The sequence below is a fragment of the Schistocerca piceifrons genome, chromosome X (assembly GCF_021461385.2).
Source record: "Schistocerca piceifrons isolate TAMUIC-IGC-003096 chromosome X, iqSchPice1.1, whole genome shotgun sequence".
Lineage (NCBI taxonomy): Eukaryota > Metazoa > Arthropoda > Insecta > Orthoptera > Acrididae > Schistocerca > Schistocerca piceifrons.
In genome coordinates this window covers 470288216-470304209 of record NC_060149.1, presented here as the reverse complement: position 1 = coordinate 470304209, position 15994 = coordinate 470288216, and the positions used below count along the sequence as shown (strand labels likewise).

General features: G+C 41.8%; 1 protein-coding gene across 1 annotated transcript in view; it reads right to left on the bottom strand.

The window, feature by feature from the left end:
• LOC124722430 (tachykinin-like peptides receptor 99D) overlaps nucleotides 1-15994 on the bottom strand; it is a 650670-nt gene that overhangs the window by 384204 nt on the left and 250472 nt on the right. Inside the window, exon 3 of the mRNA XM_047247593.1 lies at nucleotides 3999-4214. Coding sequence (XP_047103549.1) covers nucleotides 3999-4214 — 216 coding nt within the window. The remainder of the gene's footprint in view (nucleotides 1-3998; nucleotides 4215-15994) is intronic.

The window sequence follows — 15994 nt, the reverse complement described above, 5'->3', positions numbered from 1 at the left end:
GCAAGTAGTCGGAATTGGCGTAGATGCAGAGAATGGGAGCAACGATCAGACACACAATACCAGTGGTTCTGGCATGTTTATTAGGATATGGTCACAAGTTACAACATACTCAGCAACATGCTGCATCTGTAATACTGTAGGGTTGACAGTTGGTCGCAGCATATCTAGTGTAATCAGAGCTATATATCGACGTATTGTCCGCAGCTCGTGGTCGTGCGGTAGCGTTCTCGCTTCCCACGCCCGGGTTCCCGGGTTCGATTCCAGGCGGTTTCAGGGATTTTCTCTGCCTCGTGATGACTGGGTGTTGTGTGCTGTCCTTAAGTTAGTAAGGTTTAAGTAGTTCTAAGTTCTAGGGGACTGACGACCATAGCTGTTAAGTCCCATAGTGCTCAGAGCCATCGACGTATTACATCCTTCATATCAGGATGTGTCTGGATTCATCCCTGATAGATACGATCGTTCAGATATTTCTACAACCAAAAGTCACCTGGATATAAGTCTGGGGCTCTGAAAGGCTACACTTACTGAAATTACTTAGGGATGATGCAGTCGTTACCGAAAGTCCCTCAGAGCCCTTTATGCGACAGGGTTCTGTGCATTCACGCCACCATGCAGAGTAAAATGTACGCCATCCAGTCATAGAATTTCTCCAGCCTTATGCGAGCCATTTCCATCCGTGGCGGAAAACGAAGGGCAAATTCACGGCGTTGTAGCATATCTTGGGGCTTCATTTGGTGCATATTACGAATCTTGTAAAATACGCTGCAAAACCTTTTGAACTGTTGAACGGGGGGAGACAATTCCTTTGACACAGCTGGTGCGCGGGTTGCAGAATTTGACGCGTGTGTTGTACGGTCGGTCGTAGTTACAGCAACTTCGTCAAAAACTTCCATGCGAATGAGTCACTCCCTCTTCCTGCTGCACGAAATATTTCACCGGTTTCTTCTACTTTCTTGATCGTTTGTTTAACTCAGTTATTGTCGTGGTGCCTCTTTGCAGCTGTGCGAAATTCCCGAAATACAGCGCTGCTATTGCTGTAGTTTCGGTAAAACAACTTTGCCGTCAGTTCACAGACTTTCTTCTCCGCAGACGCTGCATTTCACTCGGGAACTTCCTTCGTAACCCTGTATACCATCAATCACTTCATAAAAGAAATCAACACGCATCAACAAGCGACAAATAGCATACTGACGTTAATACAGGAAACATTTCATATTATGATCCCATAAAGCTCGATATTTTGAAATGGTGGCAGGAAGTGGAACTATCATTTTTGCAGCATACTTCACGTTTCAGTGTCCTGCGGTTCATACAGCCCGTACTGCAGCACTCGAAACACTGTCAGTTTAATTATAACCACCCTGTATATCACACCTGGAAATAAAATATGGATAACCGATAACACAATTCTCAAGTAGCATTCACAACTGCCTGCAGTTGCCTTACAAGATCAGGGGTGCCTTCTAACAACATTAAGTATCATCGATACCAAATATGGCATCATCTTATACGAATATCAAAACCAACTACGTCTTGGATCCATATTCGGTCACTATTGGCTCGCACGATAAAACAGGGTGGATATGATTTCCTTTCCATTAACACTGAGGAATACAACTACCCCATTATCTGGGGAAATGTATTTTGCTTTGTCCATTGTTCGTGATGTCTTACCCTGTGGCCACCTGATAACTCTGATCTTATTAAAATACTTTTAACTTAAATTCACTAATAGGAACATATACCAATGTCTGATAAGAATCCATTTTAATCTCAACCGGGAAAGAATGATACTTGCCTTACTAGTTATTGTAGTGAAAATTACAGAATTTGGATAGCGAATACCAAGGAGCACATGGTTTACCGACACTTAGCTTGTGTTCTCGAAATCTGGTCTCTTCGACGTCGCTTCCTATGTGGGTTCAGGAGGCGTCACTCTACACTCGACGACCTGAAGTAGGAATGTAACAGGCTTTACTGCTGAAGCAGCACCTTGGAATTAGGACCTTAAATTCATTTAATTGATTTTCACCATACTTATCTCTATTTTTTTAAATATGCGAGTGCATTAAAGGCATCCCCGACACCATCATAATTTATTATAATCATTAAGCTCCCGACCTAACATGAAGTGACTCTTACTGGCTTATGTGTACTTTCAGCATCTGATACCTGATATTAAGGCATAGGACCAGAAAGACCAGTGCACAGGATCTGATGTCCTCGGGGCGAAATCCTAATTCGGTGCCAGAAGTGCAACAGTGGCTGGCAGCGTCGGTGTCCGTGCATGCCAGCTCGGGTGGCCCAAGGGCCGGCGACTGGCATACATTGTCGCCAGCCCTTAGAAACTGGCATAAAGGGCAGAGTTGAACCAAGGGCGGTTGTAAGTTGACTGGTGTGACAGGCGATTCTGAGTGAGCTCGCCCCGGCAAATCAAATTCGAAGTCCGGAACTATCATGGCTGGCTGTCAGGTAATAGGCAAGCGGCTCCAACTAGTAGACGACGCTTCTGAAGGATAGACAGTGTAGTCTAGTCGAACAACCGGCCTATGAATGCCCAATAGACTGCGTCACTCAAATTCAGGATGATCATTTATTTCGCCTGCTGAGCAATGCGTATATATACACCATGACGCCTAGTGTGATGTTGTAGTAATCTGACTCAGTTCAACTACGCTACAGTGGCATCGCACTATAGCAGTTCGTAGCCGTAGAACTGTAGCTGTGGCTGGTCTGCACATAATCGTCTGGTTGTGAAGGGTAGCTTGCTTCTTAGGCCGATTCATATACAGCTGCTCTTTTTCCGTGTGAGAGTTTCGATCTGTGTCTAGTGACGACCCAGACAGCATTCAGATACGAACCTCAGTGTCGCACGTCATACGACCCGGGGTGCCATCTTTTATTATAGCACTACCCTTTTGGTCATCATCCGACGTACCCTAACCGCACAGCGGTACGTCGCCGATTGGACAGAATTTAGCATGATATCCCTCAGAAGGATATCCATTAACTTTTTGAGTCATTGCCAAGCCGAATAATGGCTTGCATAAGAGCCAGAGGTAGACCAGCACGTTATTGACTTACTAAATTTCTCAAGCGCTTTCTCTTCAATAAATCATTCAATTTTGCTAAAACTACAACAATTTGTTTGTCTAGCGATATTCGTCCCATTCTAATAATTCCTTCGTGTTGCGTCGTTTCTTTTATCTTTGAGCGTATTACTTCAAACAGGTTCTTACGTGGATTGATTCAGAAACCAATAAGTTTCAAATGAGTGTGCCACAGAGATACAGAATAAATCTTAGTAAGGCTGACAGTGTTTCGGTATACAAAAACGTACGTTCCCTTTGTCTGTTTTGGCAATATTAGTATGTAAATGGAAACGTTTTCTACTATTTTCCAAGTATTAGAGAGAAACTTCTGATGTCCTTCACTTGTTAGAGCGTTAAACGTTCCAATAAGAGTTACCCAGAATAACTGTCAACCTCTAATTGACTAGCGTATTATGTGCCATCCGGTAGCAACAGTATTTGCGAATATGAATTGTAACAGACGTAAAACTTCACTGAAACATGGGTTCTTATATTTTATAGTGGGAATTGAATTTTCGCTTAAATTTTCAGTCAAAGTAATGACACAAAACATACGGTTATATGAGTGACTCCAACACACAAAAAATACAACGTGAAGTCACTCGATACCAAACATATCAGTGAAGGTGTGGAACCAGTGCTGGAAGAGAAATGATTTCTACGTTGCAACCTCGTCGTATTGCCGCTGGTGGTGGAGGTGGTGTGGGTGCGGGGGCAAGGAGCGTATGTGGCAGGACGACAATCTGAGTTTCATGAGCTGCAACAGATTACATCACGTGACAGCCCAGATCGATAATACAGGCATCGTACATATATAGGCAAGAACTAACGAGGGTGAGAGGTAATCAGGTAAACGACTGAGTGGGTCTGGTCGCTAGAGGAATCAGCGTAAGTGGCGCTACTTACATGTAGTCGTACAGGGATCCCGGCCCGGGGCCGTCGGGCCACTCGGGATAGCAGACGATCTGCGTCTCCCCGCCAGCCTTATCTAAGGGCGCCGTCGTGAAGAACAGCAGCATGGGCAGCGACATAAGCGAGCCCAGAACCCAGATGCCGCCCGCGATGCCCAGAGTGGTGCGCCGGCCCATGCGTGGCTTCAGCGGCCGAATAATCGCCAAGTACCTGCAACGAACAAGCGCACGCCCCTGATTATTCTCGCTGTGGATAAAGTACGAGAATAAGGACACAAAACGTTTCCCTGCCACAAGCAAGAAACACGTTGTATAAAATATTTGCAAATGTCAATTCTTGCGCTTTCAAAATCTAAATCAAATAAACAAGTGGTACCGAAATTAGACAATTTTAACTAAACTACGAGAGATACCTAAAAATTAATTCTAAATTAAAATCGTGTCGTTATTATCAAACCTGAAATATGATGACCATGTAGCTATAGTTAGGGAAAAGCCGGGAAGAACGAGAAAGACCATGAAGGCTGCAACGTGAATGCTACGATTTCTTCATTAGTAGGGAATCATTAGGTGCACAGCAGCTACTACACGTACGACCCCAGGAAACTCACAATATGAATATGCCAGGAAGCGTTTTATCTCAGTTTTCCTCACAACAGACGGATATTAAAGCGAGAGAGAGTATCTAAGTGTGATTTGCGACCATATGAACTTTTCGACACATCGTTTCCCTTCCTGCCGTCTTCTAATCTCAGAATCTCCTAAATTTAGAATTTCATTGGAAGGAGACATTTTTGACCATTAAATATCACAAACGTGCAAAGTTTTACGTGCAAAATATATTGGAGAGATGCACTTTCTGACACTTCACACAGGTACCAGCAGATCTTCGGTAAATGATTCTGTTTTCCCTGAAATCGGAAATTAAATTTTTCATAATCACTCTGATTGTTATCACGCAGTTATATCTTTCTCTGCAAAACTAAGCTTCACGCTGACGTTTTTGATACCCCAGTTGGCCAGTTTCCACTCTTTTGGCTATTAAAATTCGGACAAAAATTTTCGCTCTGTTCAATACAATTCAAGATTTAATTTCTTCATAATCACCCTGATTAATTTGAAGCATTTAACCTCCTTTTTCTTGCAGAGCTAAATCGACCCTTTTCAATTATTTATTTGGCTATGAAAATTCGGAAAAGAATACATAGGAGAATTTTTCTTCACATCACTTATTAAGTTTTTTTTTAATTACACAGATTATTTTCAAGCGATTACATATTTTTTTTAGCAAATCTAGACCTCACACAGTCAGTTTGATACCCAATTTGTCCATTTACCGTTCTTCGCTTCACAATGAAAATACGGACCAAAATCTTTCCTCAAATCATTAAATTGATTTTAATTACTCTACTTAATTTAAAGATAATTAACCATGTTTTTCAAAACTAGACATCACATTGATCAATTTTATACCACAAATGTCCATTTTCCACTCTTCGTTTGTCTATAAAAATTCAGAAAGGAAGTCGTTGTGTAATTTATAGAGAGTATATTTTTCCTTTTTCTCTGACATACGACCAAAAATTGATACAAGATTTACTGTCGTCCCAAGAGCTCACTAACATCATGTATAACCCGTTTCCAGACACGTGGAAGTCCTAGGATACCTTTAGCAGAGCCAGTTGTGTTGGTAGTTCGAAATTACCGTTCAGTTGCCCGACTAATCTTTGTGACAATTCTGAATAAAATGCGAAGTGCATCTTTTATCTTAGGAATCTAGTAAAAGTCATAAAGGCGTAGGTCTAAGGGGTATAAAGGATACAGCACTTCACAGCCCATCGATCGAAAGAGTTAGTCATAGCTTGTAGTGCATGCGGCAGGGTATTGTCTTCCAAAATGATGGCTGATATTGCAGATTGCGTCGCCGCTGCCTTCTCAAAGCAGGACGCAAGCTGTGTTCTTAAAATCGACAGTGATTCAACTCATTAACTGTCTGCCGTTGCGAAGCCGTATGTGTTAGCATAACGCCATCACAGTAGTACCCGATAATCATTGAAACTTTCACATTCCTGAGGTTCTGACGAGATATCGATGGTCCTGGTAACCCGTAATGACGCCATTCGTTTCATTGGCATTTCAGGTATGGGTCGTATGATTTGGCCAATGTCTCAACCGTCGTAATGATACAGTGTAAGGAAACCTCTGTTTATTCTCATAAGTGCTGTATTAACAGATACGAGCAACGTCATATCCTAGCCCTTTCTGCATTTCTCCATGCAGGACCTATCGTGATGCAATTTTTCTTATGCCCAAACACTCCTTCAGAATATGAGGCACAGTCATATGCACTAACCCTGTCTCTCAGGCCACCCATGAATCGTTTGGTGCCAATCACTGTCCACTAACGTGATAGAAGCAGGTGCTTCTTCTTCGCTGACACGGCACGACATGGTCTACGAATATCTGCCACATATTTGCGTCCCCCGTTGAAAGCTTTTAACCATTTCACTATTATTCTGTAAGGAAATGCAGATGCTCCGCGAGCCTGTTGAAGGTCCTGATGACACTGTACTGAGTACTTCCTCTCTGACATTCAATTTTTATCCGAAACTATCGTTTTTATTTCGAACGCTTCGTGACAGCACTATATTAGACCATCTGCTTCAAAAAGCTCTACTATTCTCTAGACTACACATGCACCTGGTATGAGATGGGCGTGATCATCTGGGCTGCGGTAACTAACGTGTGATATAAGCAACATTATTAGATTCCTTTGCGTTGAAGCCCTACGGCAGTGATACCACTATTAATGTTCCATCCCATGTATATGTGACAAGTGACTGTACAGAGAATATCGTAGGATACTACGTATCATTAATAGTCGCTCCATAACCCATTGTAATGATGTGTCAATCGAGTGACAAATGACATTTTGTATCACTTCCTAGACTAGACATATGTGGTAGCAGCAGAATTGTAGCAGTATTTCTCCAACACCGTTTTCTAAATTTATCCAATAGGCTATCTTCAGAATGTCCTCACGTTTCTTCCGTAGAACCAGACTGAAGTTCACTGAGCACATTCTTTACGATTTTGTATGGATTACACGCACCTGTTACAATCCTAACAGCGCGTCTTGCAATTTCTTCGAAATCTGTTACCGGCTCTAATATACGGGGGCGGTACTATAGAGTATCTCTCCTTGGTGTTTCGCAAGTTTCATTTGCTGGTGTACTGCATGTTCGTAAAAGGCTCCCATAGTGTAGATATCAAGCTCTTGTTTCATTTCATGTCGCTTTCTAGTACTACCACAAACCATCTGTGGTGTCACCGCCAGACACCACACTTGCTAGGTGGTAGCCTTTAAATCGGCCGCGGTCCGTTAGTATACGTCGGACCCGCGTGTCGCTACTAGCAGTGATTCCAGACCGAGTGCCGCCACACGGCAGGTCTAGAGAGACTTCCTAGCACTCGCCACAATTTTACAGCCGACTTTGCTAGCAATGGTTCACTGACAAATTACGCTCTCATTTGCCGAGACGATAGTTAGCATAGCCTTCAGCTACGTCATTTGCTACGACCTAGCAAGGCGCCATTACCAGTCACTATTGATGCTGCAAAACATGTACCGTCACGAGCGATGTTCACCAATTATGGATTAAAGTTAAGTATTCCAGCAGCTACGTACCTTTTTTACTAGACTCAACTCCTTTAACTGTTCCAGACCTCACGCCAGCCTGCGTGAGCTTAAACGCGTGCCTTTCGGCTTCCTCCTAGTGGATTGGCTGTCTTGCCAGTCCACAACACCATCTTTATATCACGTTGATATAGTTTAGCAGTTACTCAAGGCAACGTCAATGACAATGGCTATAAACTGCAGCAGACAAACTTTTTCACTTCCGAAATTTAATTACATATGACGTATCAGTTCGTTGTACTCGATTTAGGAAGTTGAACATAAATTCCTCACTATTGTAGCCTAGATTACTGTATATTTTTCATTTTTGCAGTTTTTTAAATTATGTGTTAGATTTGGGTAATGTTCTGCAAAGCGCTTCCAGAAGCCGGTTACAATCAAATAAAAGTAGCAGCAAATACAAGATGGTTTAGCAGGATGATGTAAGTGGACTTTATCATATTTTCGCATACTTTACTGTGACCAGTAATCGCTGGCTACATAATTTTCGTCTGAAAACGTAAGAAACAGGAGAGACATTGATAAATGAAAGTCTCGAAAGGAAACAATTTTCTTTTCGGTAATTGCCTTATATGTTGCTAACGTTTCTATGAACTTCTTTACTTGAAACATCAACTACAGTCTACCATCGAATACAGCACATCTTAAATTGGAAGGGATGATAACTGTTGTACACACATCACAACATGTTTTGCATCACCCCGGTTCACAGAACTCCTGAAGAAAGACGTTGACTGTGGATGTTGTATCCCAGACACAGTCGCTTTGATTGTTCAGAGATGTCACTAAACCCACCCAAAGATGTAAACAACCATGCATGAGCAGCGCCTGTTAGACAGTGGTCCGGCAGCAGATCAGTTCCAGTCGTTCCATTAGGTACGAGGTACTCGACTAGTGTTGTACGTAGTTCAACCAGGCCTAGACGGTGAATACTGAATATTACAGTCTAAGCAAGAAAATTCGTTACTATAGCGGTATGATTGAAATGATTTTGTCCACGATCGTACAGTCGGTCCAGTTTTATGAAAGGATACGCAAGATACACCTCCAGTTTAACGTTCGACTGGCTATGACAGAGAGCTATACACCAAGAGAAATTCATACATGAATCTGGTGCAATTTCTATTTCTAGCATATTCGCAGTTATCAAACTAGCACCTGAAGTACCACTGAATAAACGTTTCGAAGTCCCCGAAGGTACACACGTCCGGCTGGTGGCCTTTTTTTTAAAGATTACTATTAGGAAACCGTTTAGTTCCCTGCAATATGCCATACACCCAGGGTCTACCTGCAAAAGAGTTGTGGGTGAACAGATACACAATTCACAGGTGTGCAGCTCACGGACTCCGTGTAGTTTTTTACACGTTTGTAACTTTTTCTCCATCGGGGCGAGTGAAAGTTTCCGTACTACTGTAGTTTGTAAACACGCCACGTGTCCCACAACGTCGCCATAAACAGACAAATACAGATGGTGTCAGTATCGCTTACGCAAGCTATAAAAGGGCAATACATTGGCGGAGCTGTCGTTTAGACTTAGGTGATTCACTTGAAAAGGTTCCCGACACAATTATGGCCACACGACGGGGATTAACAGACTTTGAACACGGAATGGTGATTGGTGCTAGATGCATGTGACACTACATTTCGGAAATCGTTAGGTAATTCAGTATTCCAAGGTGCACAATGCGAAAAGTAGGCCGGGAATTCCAAACTTCAGGCATTATCTCTCAAATGGCTCTGAGCACTATGGGACTCAACATCTGTGGGTCATCAGTCCCCTAGAACTTAGAACTACTTAAACCTAACTAACCTAAGGACATCACACACATCCATGCCCGAGGCAGGATTCGAACCTGCGACCGTAGCGGTCACGTGGATTATCTCTCACCACGGACAATGCAGCAGCTGACGACATTCACTTAACGACCGAAAGCAATGGCGTTTGCGTAGAGTTGTCAGTGCTAAAAGACAAGCAACATTGCGTGAAATAACCTCAGAAACCACTGTCGGACGTGCGACGAACGTATCCGTTAGGGCAGTGGGGTGAGATATGGAATTAATGGGCAATGGTAGTAGACGACCAACGAGACTGCCATTGTTAACAGCACGACATTGGCTGTAGCGCTTCTCCTTGGGTCATGACCTTACCGGTTGGATCCTAGACTATTGGAAAGCAGTGGCCTTCTCAGATGAAAGGATGGAAGTGCACCATGCAGTTTGTTTGAAGAACATTCTCGACAGTTCAAGCGAACGATTTGGTCATCCAGATCGCCCGGTATGAATCTCAACGAACATTTATGGGACATGGTCGAGAGGTCAGTTCGTGCAAAACATACTGCACCGGTAACACTTTCGTAGCTGTGGACGGCTACGGAGGTAGTATGGATCAATATTCCTATAGGAAACATCTAACGACTTGTTGAGTCCATGCCACGTCGAGTTACTGCACTTCGCCGGGCAAAAGATGGTCCACGCGGTATTAGAATGCGCCTCATGATTTTTGTCACCTCAGTGTAATATAAAGAACCATGGTGTTGCTATATGAAAAACAGTTAGGATTAAAGCCTATTGCAAATCGTTCGTCTATCAAGAAGCTGTGAAGGAGAAACAATTGATAGTATCAAGCTCTCAGGAAAACTCTTATAAGAAATTCAGCATGAGCGGCATGTTACAATCACGTCTGGTAAAGCACTAACGAAAATATCATTTGTCATCATGCATTTGTTTATATATTTCAGTACTACTTTTACGTATATACAATCTTTGGCTGAAGAATGTTTTTTTCCACCTCATTGCAAAGACACCTGCTTAAATAACCAATTATCTTCACCTATGAATGACTCAGTAAACCCACCCCGAACTCCTATACGATCTTCTGTATACATAATCACGAAACTATAGAGTTGTTAAATGTGTTGTGTGTTGTGATGGATTCTGCTGGTCATTTTTGCTGTCCATTGGTTCATCAGCTGCTTAGTTGCCATATTTCATAGCCGACCAATTGACGGATAATCTAGTGAACTACCAAGCGACAGAAGAAGCAATATGTGTAATGCCAATAAAAACTGGACATGCCTACTACCTTTTGGTCGAACGTTAGTTATATCAATAGTGTGTCAATGGTACGCAGAGAAGAGTGAAGAATGTCGGCCAACGTCAAATCAGTTATTAATATTCGTAGTGCAACTCCATGGCGTCACTATTCAACGGTATAGAACGCAGAAGTGTGTGCTGAAGTGTGCCACTAAATCGGATAAATTAACATACAGAATCGCTCATGATTTCCCGACTGAACTTCTTTCTAACAAATCCAGCTTTAAGACATTTGACTGACGTGCGATAAAATGACCACAATAACTTACTGAGGAACTGATACCATTCTTTCCGTGAAGAAATTTTCTAGTATATCGATCTAGAAAGCTCAACAACTGAATCTGCAGCAAGGTGCAATACATGAAGTTAGCGACAGGTATTATGAGTTAAAAACTAGTAGTCATAACTGCCTGGAATGCTTGTGTGTAGCGGATCTGTCCGTCCATTTGCCTGCAATAGGGAGGCATTGTTCAATACTATTCGTCGATGGAAGGAATGACTTAACTGAAGTCAGCAAGGAGATTTTTTCGGGTGCAAAAATTTAGCAACATTTCGGTCTGAGAATCTGATTTCCTCCGACTAAACAGTAATGTGGGAGTAACTTCAAATAAGAAAAGAAAGGAAGACATCCCAGAGAAGCATGAAAATACTTCAATTAAGAATATTGTTAATAAGAAGAACATCGTGTCGACTCATAGGAATTATATTGGCCATACTTAACATCGAAGTATCACTTAAATAATTGTCATTTATACCAATAATTGTCATTTATGCCAAGAAATGAGCATTTATCCTCCAATTTATTATAAAGAAAATGACTTTCATCTGTTCATCGAGCCACAGTTACAGAGAAAACGTGTAGTACACTGATACATACAGTGTGAAAACCCGTTCGCTGCCTTTCTTTATAATGTTAAATGACCTCGTCTTTCTTTCTGTGTTTCATTTCCTTCAACAAACGAATCGGAATCACCCGTTCGTAGCATCAGTTAGTACCTGTTGCTGACCAGTGGTTTTGGGAATGATTTTACGACATGATTGGCCTCTTTGGGTAGAGATTTAATGACGTTTGTGCCACGACATTTTGAGCATACTAAAAAACCGAGGTAGTAGCAATAACCCTACACAGTCATCTTTTAGGTATATTGACAATGCAGTAAAAATTTCGAAATTTGTAAGTTGATCAGACAATGTCTTTCCCGTGTATTGTCAGAGATAACTACCAGTATCTATAATCAGCTACCACCTAAGCAAAGGAATTACGCTCAGCGATTTGAGAGGAGGGAGCGGAGCGAATGAAACGAAAGTGACCTTCATTGACGAGTGAGAAAATATTTCCAGTGTGACTCTTTGTTGACGTACGAGAGGGACAACTGCTTGTGTCATAGAAGGAACTAGTTTGTATTCGTGGCTTTCATGAGCTGAGTCTAACGATGTACCTGAAAGTTGTAAATGTGAAAAGCCAGGAAAGCGTTTGTAAATCCATAGACCGTAAAGAATGTGTGTGCAGTGCTAATGCTAGCGGAACATGGGCGCGCGCGGATATTCTCTTTATACACTACGGTTTGCTGTGTCGCCCCCTCCTCTCCCCCTCTTCCCCATTAAATGTGCACAGTTAAAATCCTAAGAAGGCAGTGATCCTTTTTCCATGCAGGCTAATTTGTATGCTCTGAAAACCAAACAGATTGTTACTAGTTATAAAGTTGAATATTCTACGTAGATATGTATTTATGAATGACAATAAACCTACATTTTCTTTTAAAGAACATATTATTGTACATATTTGAAAAAATATTATCGCTATTTGCGTGGTTATTTTTCTCCAGATGACAAAGTTCTAAATGTACATGAGTACAGAGATTATTCCTAAAAGTAAACAAATGTTTCAGTCCCTCAATAAATGCATACCAACGATATTTTGAGACTATGTTTAGAGTGAAACTATAGTGTGACACAAAACTTTACGGATCAATCAACTGATTAGTGAGTTGCATTTATTTTGTAACATAATGATACTATGCGAAATAAAACCAAGTTAAATAGAAACTGTAATGCTAATTATAATATTTGGAAGCAGTTAGGAACTGTTTATTTTTCCTCCTAATGGCATGATTGTTTACTAATTTATTTATTTGTTTTGTACCGTTATCAGGATCACACGTTTAACTGCGTGGTACCCAAACGCAATCAAGCAAGTGATGTGAACCTTAGAGGAATGGTGTAAGATACAACCTGCAATATGGCATGGACAATTCCTAGTAAGAGATTCTATTGAAACGAGTCTTCGGTGTGCTGACTATTGTTACTACGCCTTAAAGGCCGTAAATTATGAAATAACGTGGGGACGTTGTCCGTGCTTCATTTGGTGTTTGCTTCTGGCTCTAAGGAGGAAGCTCCGTTTCAAGCAGGAACACCTAGCCGATTCATTAAATTTTCAACCCTTAAGTCGACACTTGGGAGCTTATTCCCCACTAGAGACTGTGTTCATTAGATAACTTTTGAATTCCTTTCCCGTCTAGATTCAGACGCTGCTGTGTCTCCTACAGTTGTCTAACATTCGAAGTTCCTTCTGCTCCAGAGCTTACTCTTAAATCGTTTAGTGTCCATTTGCTACGGTGCCCATGTTATAGCATGAAAAGTTAACTGGCATTTCCCTGGAGATTTTTACATGAAAAACGGAACTACATTTAAGCGTAAGATTCCAGAAATGTGTAAGGAAGTATTTGGTAATCTGTTGACGAGGACGAAATATGATATACGTGTATATTACATACATAAATTCTGTGTGTACAATAATAGGTGTATATTAATGGAAAAGCGACAGGTCAACTTCGTAGTTGTGAGATAAGTGTCTAAGCGAAAGTTGAATCAAGATTCTGGTACTACTAATCAGAAACTCCGGCCTTGAGATTAAGCTGTAATACAAAGATAAGAAAGAGTGGCAAGTTGATTTTCAGTTAAAATTATGCACGAGAAACATCTTCTTAACTAAAACTGGAGGGTGAGGGAAATGTGGTCACCTGTCCGATAAAGATTTACTTTTCACAAATAGATATCTGTAAATAGTATAATCAAGCCGGCAGTATTCGTTCATTCTAGAGTTGTCGTGAAGTGTCCCAGTCTAAATAATGTTTGAAATTTTTGTACTCTAAATTTTTATTGGAGACATAAACAACACATCACGAAAAAGTGTGGGGATATTCATGTGATAGCACCCACTTGAACTGTTATCAGTGTACAAACTCTTAGTTGCATGTAGTGAAATATCATAAATTATCTAAACGTGACATAACCTGATCAACCATAACATTATGGCGACTGTCCAGGGCGAGCTTGAACGCCACCTGGTGGCGATACTGGCACTTGATGACGGAAGGAAGGTATATAATAGATGTTGAGACGAATGGAGAGTCAATGTAGCTACGGTACAGGTCACGATTTGGGAAATCCCCTGCCATAAGTGACTGATTGTTATAAACTGGATACTGGGGGCGAGCGTCTCGGCTAAGGCAAAGATGGTCGGCTGCTACCGTAGTACTGTGATGGGCATCTATGAAATATTTTCATTACAGAATGTAGGATCGGGGACTTGCCATCTCTGAAAAACAAGATAGGCGACGATCTGAGATAGATCTGACGACAGACCACAGTGCTGCCGCAGCCATAGTGTATTAGAACACACTGCTCAGCTCGCATTGTTGAACCTGGGGCTCCGCAGCAGACGACACTTATGAGTTCACATATTCGGCCGACAATATAGTCAATTAAGACTGCAGTGAGCGAGGAATCATTGAGAAAGGATAGTGTCGCGAGACCGGATCCCTCACATTACTTGTTACGTTAGATCGATGATGTCTCCGGATAAGCCCTTTTTATGGAGAAAAGCCATTGAAAGATGACGCTGACATTGTCTTTGGACCTGTAGCAGATCCGGACCACTTGCACGCGTTCACGCTTGAAGTATTTCCCGACGCTGATGGCATCTTCTAGCTGGATAACGGTACGTGTGCCAAAGCCACAATCCTGCTGTAATGGTTCGAGGAGTATGATAGTGAACTCATGGTGAAAACTTCGTCACCGAATTCGACTGATCTTAACCCGATGGCACACTTCCGGGACGCTATCGGGCGCCGCTCTGCTCTCACAAATAGGCAAGAAATTTAAAGGAGTTGCTGGAGACATACGTGTAAATCCGGTGCCACACGCGTCCAGGTACCTATCAAGGACGTATCGAATCCATGCTGAGCATAATCGCGGCTGTAGTGCGTTCTCAACATGAACCCATTAAATAGGTGAACATAATGCTCTGGTCCATCAGTGTAATTCGTGATTAAAAGCTCAACAGTATTCTCAAAAAAAAAAAAAAAAAAAAATGCTCCTCAATCTAGCACATAGTGTGTTTTTCTGTTTTCTCTTCTTCGGCAGATGAATGTAAGCAGTTTTTGCTTTCTCTTATTGATTGTCGGGTGGAACGCACAAATCCTTATCTCTCATCCACTGGCTTACTATGCTCCAGTAAAATGACCATTTGACTTTCTGCACTGGCTTGACTCCGACTTGCTAGTGGCCTACTGCGATAATCAGATGTAATCTACGAGTTACCCCCTAGATCGTCATGCCACATCTGGTGACAATATCTGTTTTTGGCATTCCAACGATATCCTTTTCGGGATCTCATGGTCAAAGCAGTAAATAAAACTGCTTACACACCCACTGTTTTTTGTACTAAATGTGTAATACTGTACTAGTGTCTATGTCTCCATAATGTATATCAATCCTGTAACCACTGAAATAAAATCACATACATTCTCAACTTGGGAAGTTTCAATTCCTCCTTTCATTTTGAGTGCTTCTCTTTTCGCGTCAGGCAGAGTAGATGCGGCGAGAAAGAATACTGGGTTGAAAAGTATAAGCTGGAAATTCTGAGACAATAAAACCCCTGGCTTAAATTCATGAAGTCCAGACATCACTGAATGTTTAGAAGATGTACGATACTCATCTATTTGTCAGTCAAAATGGTAGCTTGGTCCTCAGTTAAACTTAGTTCCTCTCACTCATCACTCATTTAATAATTTAATAAGTGGTGTAATGTGAATCGTACGCCATAGGCATGAAGATTGTGGCGAGGACGGGGGGGGGGGGGGGGGGGGGGTGAAGGTGAAACCATGTATGAATGAACAGTGTCCTACTCGAAGGCAGCG